General features: G+C 34.8%; 1 protein-coding gene across 11 annotated transcripts in view; it reads right to left on the bottom strand.

Annotated features, from left to right (window-relative positions):
* The window catches only part of KCNMA1 (potassium calcium-activated channel subfamily M alpha 1), a 511,181-nt gene that overhangs the window by 192,663 nt on the left and 301,672 nt on the right, over nt 1-16,846 (bottom strand). For all 11 annotated transcript variants that reach the window (XM_059820930.1, XM_059820929.1, XM_059820934.1 and 8 more), the window contains 2 exons: nt 9,611-9,704; nt 5,258-5,369 (listed from right to left, as the gene is read on the bottom strand). In XM_059820930.1, the coding sequence (XP_059676913.1) occupies nt 5,258-5,369; nt 9,611-9,704 (206 nt within the window). The remainder of the gene's footprint in view (nt 1-5,257; nt 5,370-9,610; nt 9,705-16,846) is intronic.

The raw sequence follows: 16,846 nt of genomic DNA, 5'->3' as shown, positions 1-16,846 counted from the left end.
TATATTTCGTATTTACAAAAAATCAAATTTCAAAAATAAAGTGTTTATGAACTGTGTTAACCAACCATGGACTTACTGCATTGCAAATAAAAGACATTTTAATTGTAGCATTCTATTACTAGCAGCATGGTGATCATTTCAGTAATAATGGAGAAAATACAGAAGTATCCCATATATATTTTATTATATAACTGAGAAAAAGCCAATCATGTCATGATGGCATACTTGCCTTTCTAACGTGACTAAGGAGAATGCTAATAAACACATCCATTAAGCCAGACATTTTTAAGTCATCATGTCTGGGTAATTCACATCCAATAGTCTTAAAAATTCACTCTGTGGACTACTTAATGTTGGTTTTCAGTGAGTCTGGCACATACAGTTCACAGAAGTTCCAGAAATATTTAAGAAAGTTATGCTCATTTCCATATTTTTAAAAGAAGTATCCATAAGCCTAATAATCAATCTATCTCAGACAAAACAAAGACTTCTACTACAAAGTAATTAAGTCGTCAAGATGTATTCATTTTAGAAAAACATCCTATTCCATTAGCTTTTCCATTAAATATCACATTTAAGTGATAAAGCTATGAACACTGATGTAATTTACTCAGCATTGCCATGGCACTCATTAAATGGACAAAGAACCATTAGGTCTTGAAATGAATCTGGCATGTCTTCCCTGGGAGTCTTGTCAGGGATATGTTCTTGACCTTAAGTTATTTAATACTTCTACTAATACCTCTCAATATTCTAGACGAAAAGTAAAATCCACACTAATAAAGTAAACCAATGATACCAGAGGATGTAATGCTTGATAATGAAGAGAACAAGCTAGTGACAAGCAGGGCTTGGGATCACATGTAAAGCAGGATGGCAACACACTATATGCATTTGTTTATAGGTAACTATAAACTTAAGATTGGATTTTTTTTTTTCCCACTAAAGATGCATTCCTGCTTAATCACGTTTTTCCTCTCAGAAGTAGAAAAGATACAAGAGGTCAAAGTAGTCCAGCCAGCCAGCCAGATAAACTAGGAAGCACTTTTATTTAAAGCAATATAACTGGTATCAGCTATGATCTTAACTTGCAATAGCTCCTCAACATTCAGAGAGCATGACCACTTTTGGGCTAAGCCTGCCACTCATTCACACAGGAAAAATCAAGGTACCCCCCTACCTATGGCCCCTCCCCATCAGAGTAGAATAGAAAACAATGAATTTAGGGTCAGTTTTCTATGCAGTGTTAAGTACCACTCACAGACATTGATAGACTGGGAACAGAAAATTATTTTAATTATCCAGTTTACTTTGAGTTCAGAGTTGTAGGAAAGCAAGCAGTTTCTATGACTGTCAGCTAGATGACAGGAACTAGCAACACTTGAGACTAGTACTGACTGTCCTGGTGTTTATCCTCTGCTCCAGTGTCTTTTGGCTAACTTGTTTGACTTCTCATCAGTGGAGGAGAGAGGAGAAGCATATTTTCACACCTGCATGCAACAATATTCGTGGATGTTATGACAAATACATATTTGTCACAAAGTTACCTTTTGCTATTAATCTTGTAACAACTCAAAAACCGGTTGTAAAGTATCATTTTAACTGGTACCTTGTCAAAATGTACATGCTCTGTGAAAACTGAATTGCTTAAGGTATCTAGAAGAAAGCAAAAAATTGTTTTCAATGTAATAGGAATGTGATACAGTCCATTCAACAATATATTATTGACAAATCACCAAGCAGGTTGAGTACTCAGAACTATTTTCATTGAATTCATTCTGATACCTGTTTGAAGGCATTTGAAGTATACAAAGAAATGTTACTGCACAGAAAAGTAGTGGTTATGCACGTTTACATAAAATACAATTCTTCTAGGAAATTTTGCAGAATTTAGCTTCCATTATATATAAAATAACCTCTAATGTAAGTAAAATGACACGATGCTTTAAAGCTGTATAGCTTTGTAAGAAATATTGTAGAATTTGGATGTGTATTCAAAGTTTTCACCAATAGATGGCAGAAATGCACAATACTTAACCAACAAAATCATTGCAAATGATTGCAAATTTAAGGTGCTAAAAAAGGGATAGTTTTGGGACCTGTGGATGCATCAAAAGACAGTAAATGATTACAAAGTTTTGGAGCTCATAATTCCTCTCTCACACTGGTATCCCTACAATTTAGTTATCAGAGCACTTCTTTGTGTCATTATAACTAAGGTACTGCTCTAAGTTCCATTAAAAGATAGGTATTTTCCAAAAGGAATAAATTGTTCTGCAGATTCAAATATGGTTTCAGGCTGAGCTGTTCTGTAGAGGTTATGCCAAAAAAGTCTGCAGGGTATTGAAACAAATGTTGTTTTCATGTCACAGATTTTTAACTAAAGCTTCATCTTGAAGCACATTTGCTAGATGGCCAGGAGGCATTCACACCATCACCTTAACTATCTTAATAAGACACACTGCTTTTTCTCCAAAACCATCTACCTCGTTCCACAGAGGGAAACCAATTTTGTTCTCAGACTCACAAAAATAGCTGAATGTCTACCAGAGATGTTGGAAACAGTCTTCTCAGACCAGGAATTGATAGTGAGACCACAAGCCTCATCCAAAATTACTTGAGATGTCTGTAACAGGACCCAAACAGAATTTCAGCAACGACTGGAAAAAAGGATCCCCTCTTTTCCGCAACTATACTAATCACCACACAAAAAGATTTGTTCACTATGCTGTGCATGTGTCTACTTTTGCATCTGTTGTCTGTCTTCTTTTCCCCTCTGTAAATCTTGAATTATTTTCTGAAAAAATAGCACAGCTTCAGCAGCAGCCTAGACTAAAGGGGATGTCAGGGAAGAAGGATGATGAAAAAAAATCTTCCTGATAACAGAATCTATTAGGAATCCAACAGTTTCTACTGCTTGAAATTTTGTACAGTAGAACAGATGAAACACTGAAAGCACATAGTCAGGAAAAGGAAATGGATTGTTTAATAGATCTTTTCCATCTTTAATTTCTGTGATTCAATAATATGAGACACCATCAAATCCATATATTAGGCTTTATTTAAATCACTGTAGTTCTGATTGTTCCTCATTTGCATGTCCTTGTAAATGTGAAGCCAAGATCATATTTTACATGTTTAATCTTCCTCTAACAATAGCATTCTATCAAGGCAACTTATTCCAATCCAGTCTGCTCATAAAATCAATATTTCCTTTTTCATAAGCATACAAGTACATGATAAAAGGCATTTCAGTTATTTGAAGTGCCTTTGCTATCATAGAAGATAGAATAACAGTTTTAAGTGGTGTGTAGAGTGTTTGTAAATCATTACTGAATACAACTGAAAGATGTTCATTTGTTGCAGGGCTCTCCAACTTGGCAGACTGCAAGCTATCCAAAGAAATGAAGATCTGAATCTGAAAATTAGCTATGATACTCAGATCATGATGACTTGGTGTTAAAAAATTAGTTTTACCATGAAATTATTTCTCCCATTGCAAAACTTTTGTTTTCATCCAACAACCTTTTTAGCCTACCTTCACTTAGACTGTAAAGACAGTGTCCAGACTCAGCAACACACTGAAATCATTTGGTTGAAATTAACTGTCAAAATTACCTGTAAAAATCTCAAGAGCTAGAAACTCTACCCTTTCTGTTATCATTGTTCTCTTGGGAAGATTCTTTCCACTCCACAGAAGCCTGTACTTGAAGTGGACAATTGTTCTTCTATCACTATGAGAAAGTTTCTTGTATAATGTTGTGTAAGAAATATTTATGATTTTCTAAAGCATAGTTTTAGTTTGTGTGTAAGTATCTACACAAATGCTACTGTTTGCAAAACAATGTTGGAAAAATGTCAAGGGGATCTAGATGCAGATGAACATCAGAAAACACACTGATGTTTGTATCTGTACAGTTTTAAGTCAGAGCATAATAATTTTTTTATACCAACTGTCAAAGCAATGTATATCACTGAATTACAGATTCATTAAAATTTTCTTCCCTTTCTCTACTCCACCCTTAATCTTTCAATAATATGTAGATCATTCCATGTGCCAGCTGTATTCTACTTATGTACTTCCTTTTATTATGCTACCCTATGCTAGCAAAAATGATACCCTATAAACCCTTTCTAAAGGATTTATCAAATCCAAAAATTTGATATTTTGCAGGTTTAAAGTGCTGTTGTGCCTTCAGCTGTACCTTAGACAGTGAACACCCTACCATTCCTGAAACGTTTTGTTGGAAAAGCATAACCTGATCCACCTTGCATATTGAATTTGGTTTGCATACTGGAATCTAGGTGGAATATTAAATTTGAAACAACATTCTTCGTGAATACTGATTGAAAATTTCATTCACATACAGCGTTTTGAGACACATTCAGACCACATGTCCTCTGCTATACTTCACATCTTTGTACAAGCATTTAGTGCTCTGAAGGCAAAGTTTATTTTTAATTTAGGATGGTTTGGGTTTTTTAAATACTGTTTAAGCTGTGTGTTCGTACTTACTTTATTGTCACTTAGCTAAACCAGGACAGTTCTTGTGAAATCAGGAACTCTGGGAGCCACATTCTGGTGACTGTCATTCTGTCTAGTACTTAGATGAACTCATCGCAGCTGACTTACATGAACGAACAGTGACATAAACTGGAAAGACCCTGATGCACAATATTATTTGATTTATTTTGTCTGCTCTGCTTCATTTTGTATTCCCTTTTACACATGACATAGTCTTTACTAATGCATTCCTAGCAGTCCTTCACAAATATTAAGCCCAGTAAGTGTCTAAACAAATCTTCCAAACCTGTTGTTTCAGTGGATTTAAAATTTAGCTCTATTGACTCAAAATGTGAAGAAAATTTGTTTATTTCATTGTTGACAACGATTCATGGCAATCCAGTTCAGTGAATGAATGGTCTAGATCACCTGTTCACGTTGTAAGCTGGGACAATTGCATCAAATTCACCGTTTTATAAAAACAGCCTCATGTTACATAGTACTTCCAAGCTGGAGTTCACGACTAATTAGAGTAGGGATTATATTAATGAATCAAGAACAAAATGGACTGAGTAAGTGCTTTTTCTGACATAACCCACCTGTCTGCTGAAATGGCAAATTCACTGCAAAAACAACTTTGGTATCATTCTTCTGCTTACGCGATGCGACAAGATGAAGAAATTCTCCATCAAAATGTGCAAAGTTTAAATATTTTTGTAACAGCTGTTTAAAAGGAAAAACTATTTTACTTACCAAGCCAACTTCTGTTTAAATATACTGACACAAACACTGGAGGGACCGTGAAGAAATCTACCACTGAGTTAACCTCTAGCCAAAACCATAGCTTGTCATTGGCTGCTATGAACTGAAAAAAAAGAGGGGGAGGGATGAAAGATTCAGATTATGCTCATGGTGGTTGCAAGTATGCGTAATATTTTCCATTCTAAACTATTAAACTCCAAAGTTAGTGGAGAAATAACTGATGTTTTAGGTCAGTCCAGACAAAACAACATGTCTCACTGGAAAGAAGTCTGTATTGAGCATTGCTTGATAACCACATTGAGACTAAAATGAAATGTCTAACTAAAGAGACAGATCATTCATATGATGAATTGTAATATCTGTGCTAAAAAATATTTTCTCCACATTTATTAAGAATATATCAGTAATATTAGAAAAGTGTAGGCAAGTATAAAATATTTCCAAGTATATCACCTTTGCTCTAGCACACCAAACATGTTGGTAGTAGTCTTATCATGTATTTGCTGTTCACAGGTTTCTAAATACACGATAGTTTACAAAGAGTCCCACTGTCATCCTATCCAGAGGTAATCACCAGGATGACTCCTACATGGCATAATTCAGGACTGCAGCAGGACTTGAGTCCTTCAAATTGTGCCATGGATAAGGCCATTTCTCTCCCCTGACTATGAAATCAGCCTAGGGAAAGTGGCAAACTTAGACGCCAAGGACATCATAGTTTGAACTTGCCTATTCATCTATGTAAGGTCAAACTACTATTCACATTCAAGTAATAATTAAAACATATGCTTTATATAAATATGAAATATAAATATATAAACAAATACAAAATTTTAGTGCATCATGAAGTTATTTAATGGAGCGTTTTCACTCATGTTGATACCAAAAATTTAAACAATTTCGCGTACAAAGAACAGACTCCTTTGTGCAAACTTTGTACAGATAAGTTAACACATTGCATCAGATGAACTGAAATATGCATTAGTTTTCCTCAAAATGGGCTGGCTGTGATTGTTTTGGGTTATGTTGACATTGTTTACCTTGAGATAAACAGTGTACTGAGATATAGCACCCCAGAGGAGCTTCTGGGTATCCTGAAAACAACTGATACACAACCTTGGGACTTGGTGTTGTTTACATACCAAACAAGAAAGACAGTGAAATGCCCCAAATGGGTGTCCTAAGGCTGACCTACCTCATTATAACGTGAAAATCACACCTCCCAGACAGAAAAAGCCCCCAACCCAAATAAGTCCCCTACTCTCTGGGCATACATAGTGAATTAAAAGAGAACTGTATTTTTAAGATGAAGAAAGAAAGGCACTAACCAATAGTTAGTTAAGGGGTGGGACCAGTAGGTGTAACTAACTTTGTTAACTGTTTAAATACTTGTCACGATTTCAACAGGGTGTGCATGCTAGGAGGAAAAATCCCCCGAACACCCAGCTCTGCAATAAACCAATGTTGGCTTTCTAAACTATCATTTGGTTTGGAGAGTTTTCTTGGTTACAGTTTTTGGTAACAATGTAAGTCTTAAAATCTGGACTAACATAATTCAAAACAGTGCTTGTATTTTTTGAATTACAGACAACATCCATTGTCTTTCTTCCAAAGCTAATACTGACATTCTCTAATTATTTCATCCACTTAATCTCCTTGCTTTAGAATTACTTTAAAACTTTAACAGCAAATGTTTATGGTGCATGCCAACTTTGCTGGAATCCCAGATAAAATATTGGAAAGGGGACTCTACCGATGTCGAAAAATGTTGAAGTCGTACTTAAAAAGAAGACAGACAACATAAGCAGCATTTGCCTCAGAGAAGACTCAAAAGCAAAAATAAATCGACATTTTGTTAGTCTGCATTACTCAATATCAACGCTCCAGTATGAAAACTGAACAGAAACATCCAGTTTCAGCAGAAGCTTTCAACTCCTTTCTATTGAATTTAGTAGTCTGAATATTTGGAACTAAAAGTTTTTAAGATGTCAGATCAGTATTTTCATAACCTGCAATATATGTTCTAATCTGCATTTTATCTTTCCACAGGGCACAACCTTAAAAGTTTTCAAAAAGGTTAAAGTAAGTTATTCAACAACAAAAACAAAGTCTGTTGACTGTAAAGGCCACTCACACTTTTCTATGGAAGTATTTGAACAGTTATTCATTTAGGTAATTAGCAACTAATAAAAGCTCATTTCATTAAAGAAGCAATCCTACCATGCTTGAAGAGATATCACGTTCTTCTGGAAGCACTAGCATAGTTCTGTCACTTCCAAAGGATTACTGCCATACTTGCCATATCTCTGCCAGACTCTATTGCTTGATTATGTGCTAACTCATGCAATTTGGGCTTAGTCTTCATCAGCAGTTTGCAGACTTCACTTCTGAGTTCTCACATAGTTGGATACTAGCCAACAAAGATTTTAAAATGGATATATGTGTGTTTGAACACAAAAGTCTTCTAGAACTGAAGATATGGTAGCATTTATATGATTTTGAGTTGCAACATCATTTCAGGGAGAACAGATGGAGAAGGACGAGATTTTAAAATATTTTTTCAAATACTTTAATTTGCCAGTGAATCCTCACAGGAAGTATTTACCTAGCTAAAGGTATGAGATGCTTATTACATAATTAGCAAATTCATCATCAATCCAATTCTTGCATCCACACAACCAAGCATCACCTTTTCCTCAGGAACTCCTGTTTAGTTCAGCAGGACTTCTTGGAGAACTGAAGTTACACCTATATTAGCATTTTAACTTGTGTAAGGAGCATTAATCTGAAGTGAATCCTTATTATCCCCACTTACCATACTTCAGTTTGCATCACAAAGCAGTTTTGGATAACAGATTTGTTTTGTTGAATCTAAAACTGAAAAAAGTGTTCTAGCAGTGCATCTCACATACTGTAACTGCTAAAGTGCATTCAGTCAACAGGACCAGAGTAGACTCTACAGTACTCTCTCTCCCTTCCAAAAAACATACACAGTGTGGGTATGAAAGTATTCGCATCAACCCTCAGTATGTTCTCTCTTATTGTGCTCTGCTTCTTGATAATGTAGCCTAAGTTACCGCTTCCAGTAAGTAAGAGTGGCCAATAAGTAATTTTAGTTTTCTTGGTAAGAACATACAACCTTATCACTAACACAAATTTAGAAAGCATTTGGATACTTCTAAAAAAAAAAAAAGGGTTCTTGGAAGTTCACAAGTACCACGCATTGAATCTGTTACGTCAAAAAGTTAACCTATATTGCAGGACATCTACAAAAGCCCCCCAAATACTTAAGAATTAGGGGCTATTACACTATATGCTTTTGAAATATAGCTTAGAATGCATACAAAGTAGTAAATACTGAAGGATTTCATTTGTTTAGCTAAAGGAGAAACACTGCACCTAGACTGGGTAATGAAATAACCTAGATTTGCAATAAAATTCCTTATTGGATCACCAGAAAAAGTTGGTTAAGTTGGTCAGAAGTGAAATAGGAGGAACCCAACTATCATTGTGACAGGAGCTCAATACACAAAAGGAAGATCTTGAGACAATACTTGTATCAAAGACCAATGTGGCAGACTTTCTGTTCACATGAGGTTTTCCTTGTACTTCTGTTATGTCTGAGGCCTTTGTCCCCTGAATTTCCAATTAACAAGCAAAGTTAGTTTTCAAAGTGTAAAAAAAAATTAAAAAAAAAAACAAACATAAAAACACAAGCAAAAAAACCCCAACAGCTTGAATTGCAAGCATTACAGGCCCAAACTTTTAAAAGCACCTACCTGTTTCAGATGTCCCAACTTTTAGATCCTGAAACAGCATTACTGGATTTTCAGAAAGTGATAAGTATGCTCTAAGGATATACATTTCAGCACGTTGACTAGTATTTACAGCTTCTGCAAAGCATTCATTAACAGTCTGGGAAAGTGGATGTGCATAAAACTGAATACAGCAGCTCTACCAGCTGTTATCTCAACCTTTGACTGACAAAGACATATCTAGCAGCAGAGGAATAGATCAAGTATTCACTAGTCTTGCTGAGGTAGTTATCACTCCATTGAGAACACTGAAACTAGATTCGACATTACTGACCAGCACTGAACTATAATAGTTTTCACTTTCTGCCACATGAGAACATTCTGGAACAGACGGCTTAGCTGATCAGTCTCCTTAGTGATTTTAGATGCTTATTACCTAAATGTTCTCAATCAAATGCTTTGCTCATGCATTTTAGAAATTAGCTTAATTTTGTCCAGCCATTGTAAGGTCAGGCTGTATACAAAGGCTCTCCCCATCTAATAGCTGTATTCCCTCCCTGACTCATGCTATCAAAGACACACTACTTACACGCAAGCCGAAGTAGAGTAGGAAGAACACGTTGAAAGCCATGTCAATCTGTAACGTGAAATCTTTGTAGAAATTCTGGCAGGATTCTATTGGGCTATTTGAAAGAAAAAAAAATCTGAGTAAATTGTCAGTAAATGAGTTTCTACTCTGGTGAGATTTTTATGCATTTCATTAAAGACCTTGATTCAGAAATCACATTTCTGTTTTCCAGTCATTTACAAGATACAAGCAAGCATTTGAGTGAATTATTTGATTCATTCAGTTAGTCATTCATACAGTCTTTATATTCACCTGTTCAGGTAATATCTGAGAATTAACATGCAGATATCTTTAAGAAAGGACAAGCAGGAGAATACCTCAGGATTCCTTAACCCCACATTAACCCTTAAAGAACTGACTTCTTTCTATAGGAGACATACCTATGGTACTTTAGGAACAAAACTAACAAGCACACAGCTACAGTGAAACATTACGTGTTTTTAATTCATGTTATAATATCAAACCTTAAAAAAAAATAAGTAGCTGCTTAGGAATACATTACCCATTAGCAACTTGGGGTACTTATTCTTGTAGAAGCCCTTGTTTATAAGAAGTTGTTTTGTTTGGGGTTTTTTTTTTTCCCTTTTTCTCACTTCTTTGTTGTGTATGGCTACTTAATGTACTTTATGTACAATACTACGAGCTGAGTAGAAAAGGAGCATAGGCCACTGGTAAAATTAAATAACAAAATAAATTGAAAAATTTGAAGCAGTACTCTAAGGGTTAATTTCTGCATGCACGTTAATTAAAATACCTTTCTGTGTGTCAGGCAGCCATTGCAAATTCTAGCTTATTATGTTATGCTTTATTTAACAGTGGGACAGGTCCAAAGCATACTCTATACAAACTGGTACTTTATAGATATCTCCTTCCTTAGATAAAAGTATAACTTCCACGAGTATGATTAGTGATTTATTTGTGAGGTTTCTAAAATGAGTTGGTGAAGCCACAGAACAATGTTGAAGTCACAGACCAAAGTGAAAGTCATGTCCCAATATATGCTGATGTATATACTATATATACATAATGTCCCACCATATATGCATATATATACACACACATATATTGCAAATGAGCATGTATTCATTACTACTGTAATAAAGTGGAAAACTAGAATGGAGATCATTTGATCATTTGGAACCCTAGAAAATATCCTTTTAGGAAAGAAGAAATTCTTCGGCTTCCCAGGTCAAATAAATCACTGAATGTGAATGTAATACCAGTTAGTATAGTGGTAGCTCTGCAAATATAATGCTAGACTGCTCAACAAGCAAGATTCTATGCCTTATGAATGTCAGTTACCTAATTTAAGGCATAAAGGAAATCACCTGGGCTACCAGGTCATTACACATGCAGCCAAGTTTTCCATTCCTTGTATACATTACAGGTCAAACAATTTAAGTACAGCATGCCCTCTCCTGTCTTTAGATGCATGAATGTATACAGCAAAATTCTCCCTGATGTACAACAGCTTTATATTTTAAGAAGCTTCAGCACTATAGAAAATTATATTAAAATGGTTTAAAAAAAGCTATTTGCAAAGACATTGAAGTTATGAAACATTTCTGTTATAGTTCAAATAAAATTGATTTACAAAAGCAGCCAGAAGAGAAGAGAAGCCAAATGTTAACACATAGGACAGAAGACAGCACATCATACTTTACAAATACAGCTTTAGCTACAAAAAGAGTGGATGTAATCTGAGAAACCAACAGGATCATTTTCTGTATGGCATTATTGAGAGCAAAGGATTTTGTCAAAAAAAGGTAGGCTACACATTGAGTCACTATGCACCTTATCAACAGAAATCACAGGAAGTACAGCAGAAGCAGAGTGAACAACCCTGCACCAACACAGAGGCTTGGACCCTAAATTCCAGGTTAGGTTCCTGTAAAAGCTGCAGAAATTCACTGAAGCTAATGGAATAGCACAGATTTATAACTAGGATAGAGAGCTTCATTATCTTCCTTTCCACAGTTATTTGGCACTTGCCATGATTGTTAGATAAGGTTGCATCTAACGGCTGTACTTTTGTACCATTGTCCTTTAGAAAAACCTACAAGATCTGACAAATAGCTAATGCATAATACATCTTCATCTTGTTTGCAAAACACTTAGCACAGTGGACCACAACCCTGATTTGGGACTTATGTTTACACAATACCAGAGCTACTTCTTCTGCTAGTCATATCCCTAAAGCATCCTTCATTTCAGAGATCATCTCTCTCTTTCAATTTCTAAGTTACTCATTTGAAAGACAAACACAATGTCCTTTCCTTTTTATTTTAAATGATTATTTTGTCAGAAAGTCATGTCACTAAGGCTAAAGAAATTATTATTTATACTCACAGAATGGATTATACCAGATTTTAACTTTAACTCCAAATTAAATTTTTGTGTTATTCTTCAGTTTGGATTTTTTGTTTTCATCAGTAGCTCACATTTGAGCTAAGAGAAAAATATGGCCACTAATCTTTATCACTGCACCATGCAGCCTGCTGCAGAAAGGAAGCCAGTTTGAAACTCCTCTTCACATCAAGTTTCCCAAAAACAGAAGTGCTATAGTTCTTAGAGTTCCAGACAGTAGTGTGCTGAGGTCTCCAGGACTAATAATATATTCCCTGTTTTAAACTAAAATCAGATGGCTTGTTCTGTGGGATTTCATCCCTTTAGGTCAGAACAGATTTCACCTTTGAAAGAGGCAACAGACTGTTAGAAATGCTTTTATTACTCTTCCATGTAAGCGTGCTTCATTGTAAGCGTGGTTTCATGCATTTATACCATGAAAAACCAGCAGAAAAAAATCAATGGAATAACATTATACTAACAATGCTAGGAAAGATTTAAAGTAACTGGATAAAAATTACAGTAATGATGTAACTCCAAATGCAATATTTATGTGCACTTTGGAAGAGCGTCTTTAATTTGCTACACAAAAATGAAAAAAATCCGCTGTAGTCATGACTTCTTGTGTTTTGAAAAGAAAAGAAAAACTCACAGCACCAATTTTATTTTACTAAATGTAGGGATATTCTGCTGATATAATCTATCAAGGACTATAATTCCCCTTTGCCCTGCCATCTTTTTATGTAATAAGCTAAATGCTACAAGGAATGCCTAGGCTACACAAGCAAAATTTGAGAGACTGACCGTTTTCTTCAGGTCAACATTTATATCAAGTTATCATCTGCTGCAACTGTGTGCTGTGTGCTACAATTTAATATAAAAATTGCATCTAGAGAATAACAGTGGGGTTAGTTTGCCTAATCTGCAGTAAAGACAGAACCTTATTTGATTTTTCAGGCATGGACTTCACTGTTAATTCTCTTTAAACACTGCTATTCATTTCAGTTTCATATCACCTCTATTTACTTCGTCTGTTTATTATTACAGCATTTTTATAGCGATAATAGTAGTTATAAAGCCCCATTATACAAGTATCATAGGCATAATCTAGTTCAGTGAGCAAAGGTGCCTACAAGCGAAGTAACAAAATTACTCCAGTTTAACTTTACACAGAAGGGACAAAATTTTGACAAAGTGTTCCCAACATCCTTAAACCTTTTCGCAATCAACACTGAAGCCAACACTTTACCTGACACTTTTACCACAGCTGAACAAATGAATAACCCTCTTGTAAATTCAAAATAATTTACTGCTGTTTAAATAACTACTTCCGTCACAAGTTTATTTAATGTATTTTTTTATTTTTCTCACTTATTTGAAATGCTTCTAACATATTTCAAATGGCTCTACTGGGATTATTCTTTGAATGGTCATAGAATGAGTGGGAGAGGGCAAAAAAATAGTATGCTTTGCAATGTTTTCTAAAATTATTTGTTTCTGTGAGTATATTAGTATGAAACTTCCCACAGAAGAAGCCTTCATAGAACACTTCCAGGATTCTGCAGCTGAGTTGAAAATATCTTGACTGGTTTTTTCCCCGTATCATTTCACCTCTTGGTAGGAGCTGTAAAGCCCTCTTCCAGCTTCAGATCAAAGCCTTGCCATGACATATGAATCTATGTCACAATGCAGTCACTGCCATTATGAGCACACAGAAGTAAGGGGAAGAAATTCTACATTCAACTCGGACTTTAGACCAGATTTGCAATCATAGCGACATGTATCTGGATGATTTCACATAAAATCTTCACCACAATACTGGGAAAGATTGTGCATACCCAATCCAGTACTTGAAATAACTCTCCAATACATAATTTACAGTTCTCTATTCTTCCTGTGTAAGGAAGTGGAGTCTTGTAGTTTTGGCACATGTCATGTCAGTCTGCTCCTAATGTTTTTTGCCTTTTTTGTTCTTCTTTTTAATGAGAAGGTCTGCATAGACTAAGATGGATGCCAATTTTTATCTATATATAATTATATACCAAAATGCAAAAGGTTAATTTTAAGACATATTAATCCAGTTACATTTTGCCAAGTGTTTTGAAAATGTAAAACACTCATAAACCACCACAAAAGAAAATTATTTCTTCTGTAACTTCAGGAAAGTACCGATGTTAATATTGTACCACAGGTGCTACTTCTTTGGAACTTTAAGAAGTTATTCAACCTTTTGGAAATTCAGATAATTGTCCTAATTTACAATTTTAATTTTTGGAAGCAAATTTGTCTTTTGAATGGTGGAGGAAAAGCTAAATCCATTATTGAAAGTCGATAAAATATATTTTAATTCTTAATACTAAGTAAATAAAATGTAAAATTGAAAAAGTTGGAACTAAAAAAAAAAAATTGTTAAAAAATTAACATGCCTGAGAAAGAAATACAACAACCTGTTACTATGAAAAATTAGGAAGTTTTTAATTTTCTTTGCTCATGACAGTTTTCAGATTGCACAATACCAAAATTGCAGTTTCTATCAGAAGGAATGTTCATTGATGAGACTGAATTTTAAAACCAAATTATAATTATGTACAGGAAGAGGCTGCTAAAATATAATCAGCGCAAACGAATAAATAATTGAGAGAAACCACTTGATATTTAGAAGCACTTTAGTATCTCATCATTTGAAGACATTCCATTCACTTCTCACTTTCAAATTTTATTGAATGCAATTAATATGTATTAATTTGGGCACGTAAATTTTCTTTGTTCATAAAACTATCTATAGTCTTCTTTTGTCAAACTCTTTTGTTTTACTGGAAGCTCCTCTGTAATACTGAATTCCCCCAAATTTAGTTACAGAGCAAACCAAATCTTATGTTTAGAGTAAAAAATAAGTTAGGCACAAATTTGGTATGATAGTGTCTGTTTATACTCCTTTAATATGTATTTTTAACAGTACAGCAAAATAAAGAATTAAGGGGGTTATGGTTAGGCTTTTTAACTGTGTTTCTATAATGTAGTACTAAAGTAAAACTAAGGGAAAAGCCAGCTGTATCATTTAGTAAAAGCAATGTTCATTCAACGCAGAATACTTTCTGTTCCTTTAACTATGGTTTAGTTGCACAGCTCAGAAGGGAATAAGCAGTTAAAATCTTCTTTACTGAAACAGGCATGAACATATAGCAAAATTATAAACACAGATGCCTATCAAGTGTCAACCTAGTGAAACAAATACCATAATTAAAATGTATCAGCAAGACTAAATAAGAATCAAAGGTGTCAAACACCTCACAGAGTGATACAGAGCGTAACAGGTTTTTTCTTACTTCCAGTGGCTTTCATCTGTTAACCAAGTTAGTCCCACAGTAAGAAAACAAGAAGTATTTTCTTGCAGTATGTTTACTGATCTTCTAAATGCAAGATGCCTTGGTAAATGACTCAATTTAGAAGGCCTTTGAGTTATAACATCAATAAGCTCATTAATTTTTTGATGGCAAACGTCTTCTAAATTACTTCACTCTCCCTTGACAGGATATGGTCCACCACCAGGGAAGTTTTGCTACTAGCATTTTCAGTTTGCATTGTAGGATATGCAGGAAGAGTTAAGTTGGTTTCCTTCCCAAAAAGGAAGTGCAGCCAGCTGGTTCAGAACAATGCTTTAGTGAAGGCAAGGGGAAAACCCACTTTGCCCATAGCAGAAGTGCAGTGTAATCTGCCTTCACAGCCTTAAGTCTTGGGATCCATAAAACTCCATGAGATCATTAAGTCCCTAGTTATAGATGTTTTCTAAGAGGTTTTGTGTACATGGAGCTAGTGAGTGAAGGAGGAACAATTCCTTTCTCATGCAGACAGTTATGACCTGATTGCCAAGGATGATGCTGTGACCATTTCCTGTATCTTCTTATCTTGCCATTGATAATGGTACATTTAAATCCCTTTTGACCACTCAACCTCCTACTTCTAAATCCTTAGCTAACTGTTTCTCCTATGCACACATACATACACATGCGGAGAACTTTCTGCTCCCAACACGTTTCAGTTTCAGATCCTGGAGCTTCTTTTTTATACTCAGCTAAGATGCTAACCATGCTTGGTCATATCTCTCTCTCTCTCTCTCTCTCTTTATTATCAAAATAAAAGATGAACTGCCAAATAATGTGAAAAAAAGCTATCTTCCAAGATTTCTTAGACTATTGCTTGATCTACACCTCAAGGGAACTGCTTTTCAGAAAAAAAGCAGGAACAATGCAAATGCCTGTCCTTATTTCCACTTCCTAATTTCTATCACAACATCTTTTGTTATTCTTTAAAGTCTGACAGATCACAAGCTGACATTAAAATACTACCCTTCTATTTCTAACCTAATTAAAAAATGCATCATGACTCAGTTGTAGAAAGCATCTGCAGAACAAATAAGTACTTCTATATTATCTCCCTAGCACACTAGGGAACCTTGACAAACTTTTAGACTAATTTGGGGTAAAATTAACAGGTTTCCTCATCCTCCTTCAATAAAAATCCATTGTCAGAAGAAATAAGCAACAACAAAACCAGATCAATCAGTAATAAATTGGTACAACAGCATCATTTAGTAAAGATTTTTCTAAGAATTAGAGCCAGAGACATACTGGTTTTCCGTATTTTTTTTTTCCGTTTTTTCACTTTTCTGGATCATGTGATAAAGAATGGGGCATAAAATTTTTTTTCCTTGGAATGTTAACTTGTTTTAAATTTAAAGATATATTTAAATGCTGTGACTAGACAGTTTTTAATGCAAAATTAATTCAGTTTAGAAATTGAAATAGAGAAGGACTTCCAGTGGGAAAAAGACATTTAACTTTAATTTCTGTC

The sequence above is a fragment of the Gavia stellata genome, chromosome 9, assembly GCF_030936135.1.
Source record: "Gavia stellata isolate bGavSte3 chromosome 9, bGavSte3.hap2, whole genome shotgun sequence".
NCBI classification, from domain to species: Eukaryota; Metazoa; Chordata; class Aves; order Gaviiformes; family Gaviidae; genus Gavia; species Gavia stellata.
The sequence above is the reverse complement of the archived record's forward strand: the minus strand, read 5'-3'. Positions and strand labels throughout refer to the sequence as shown.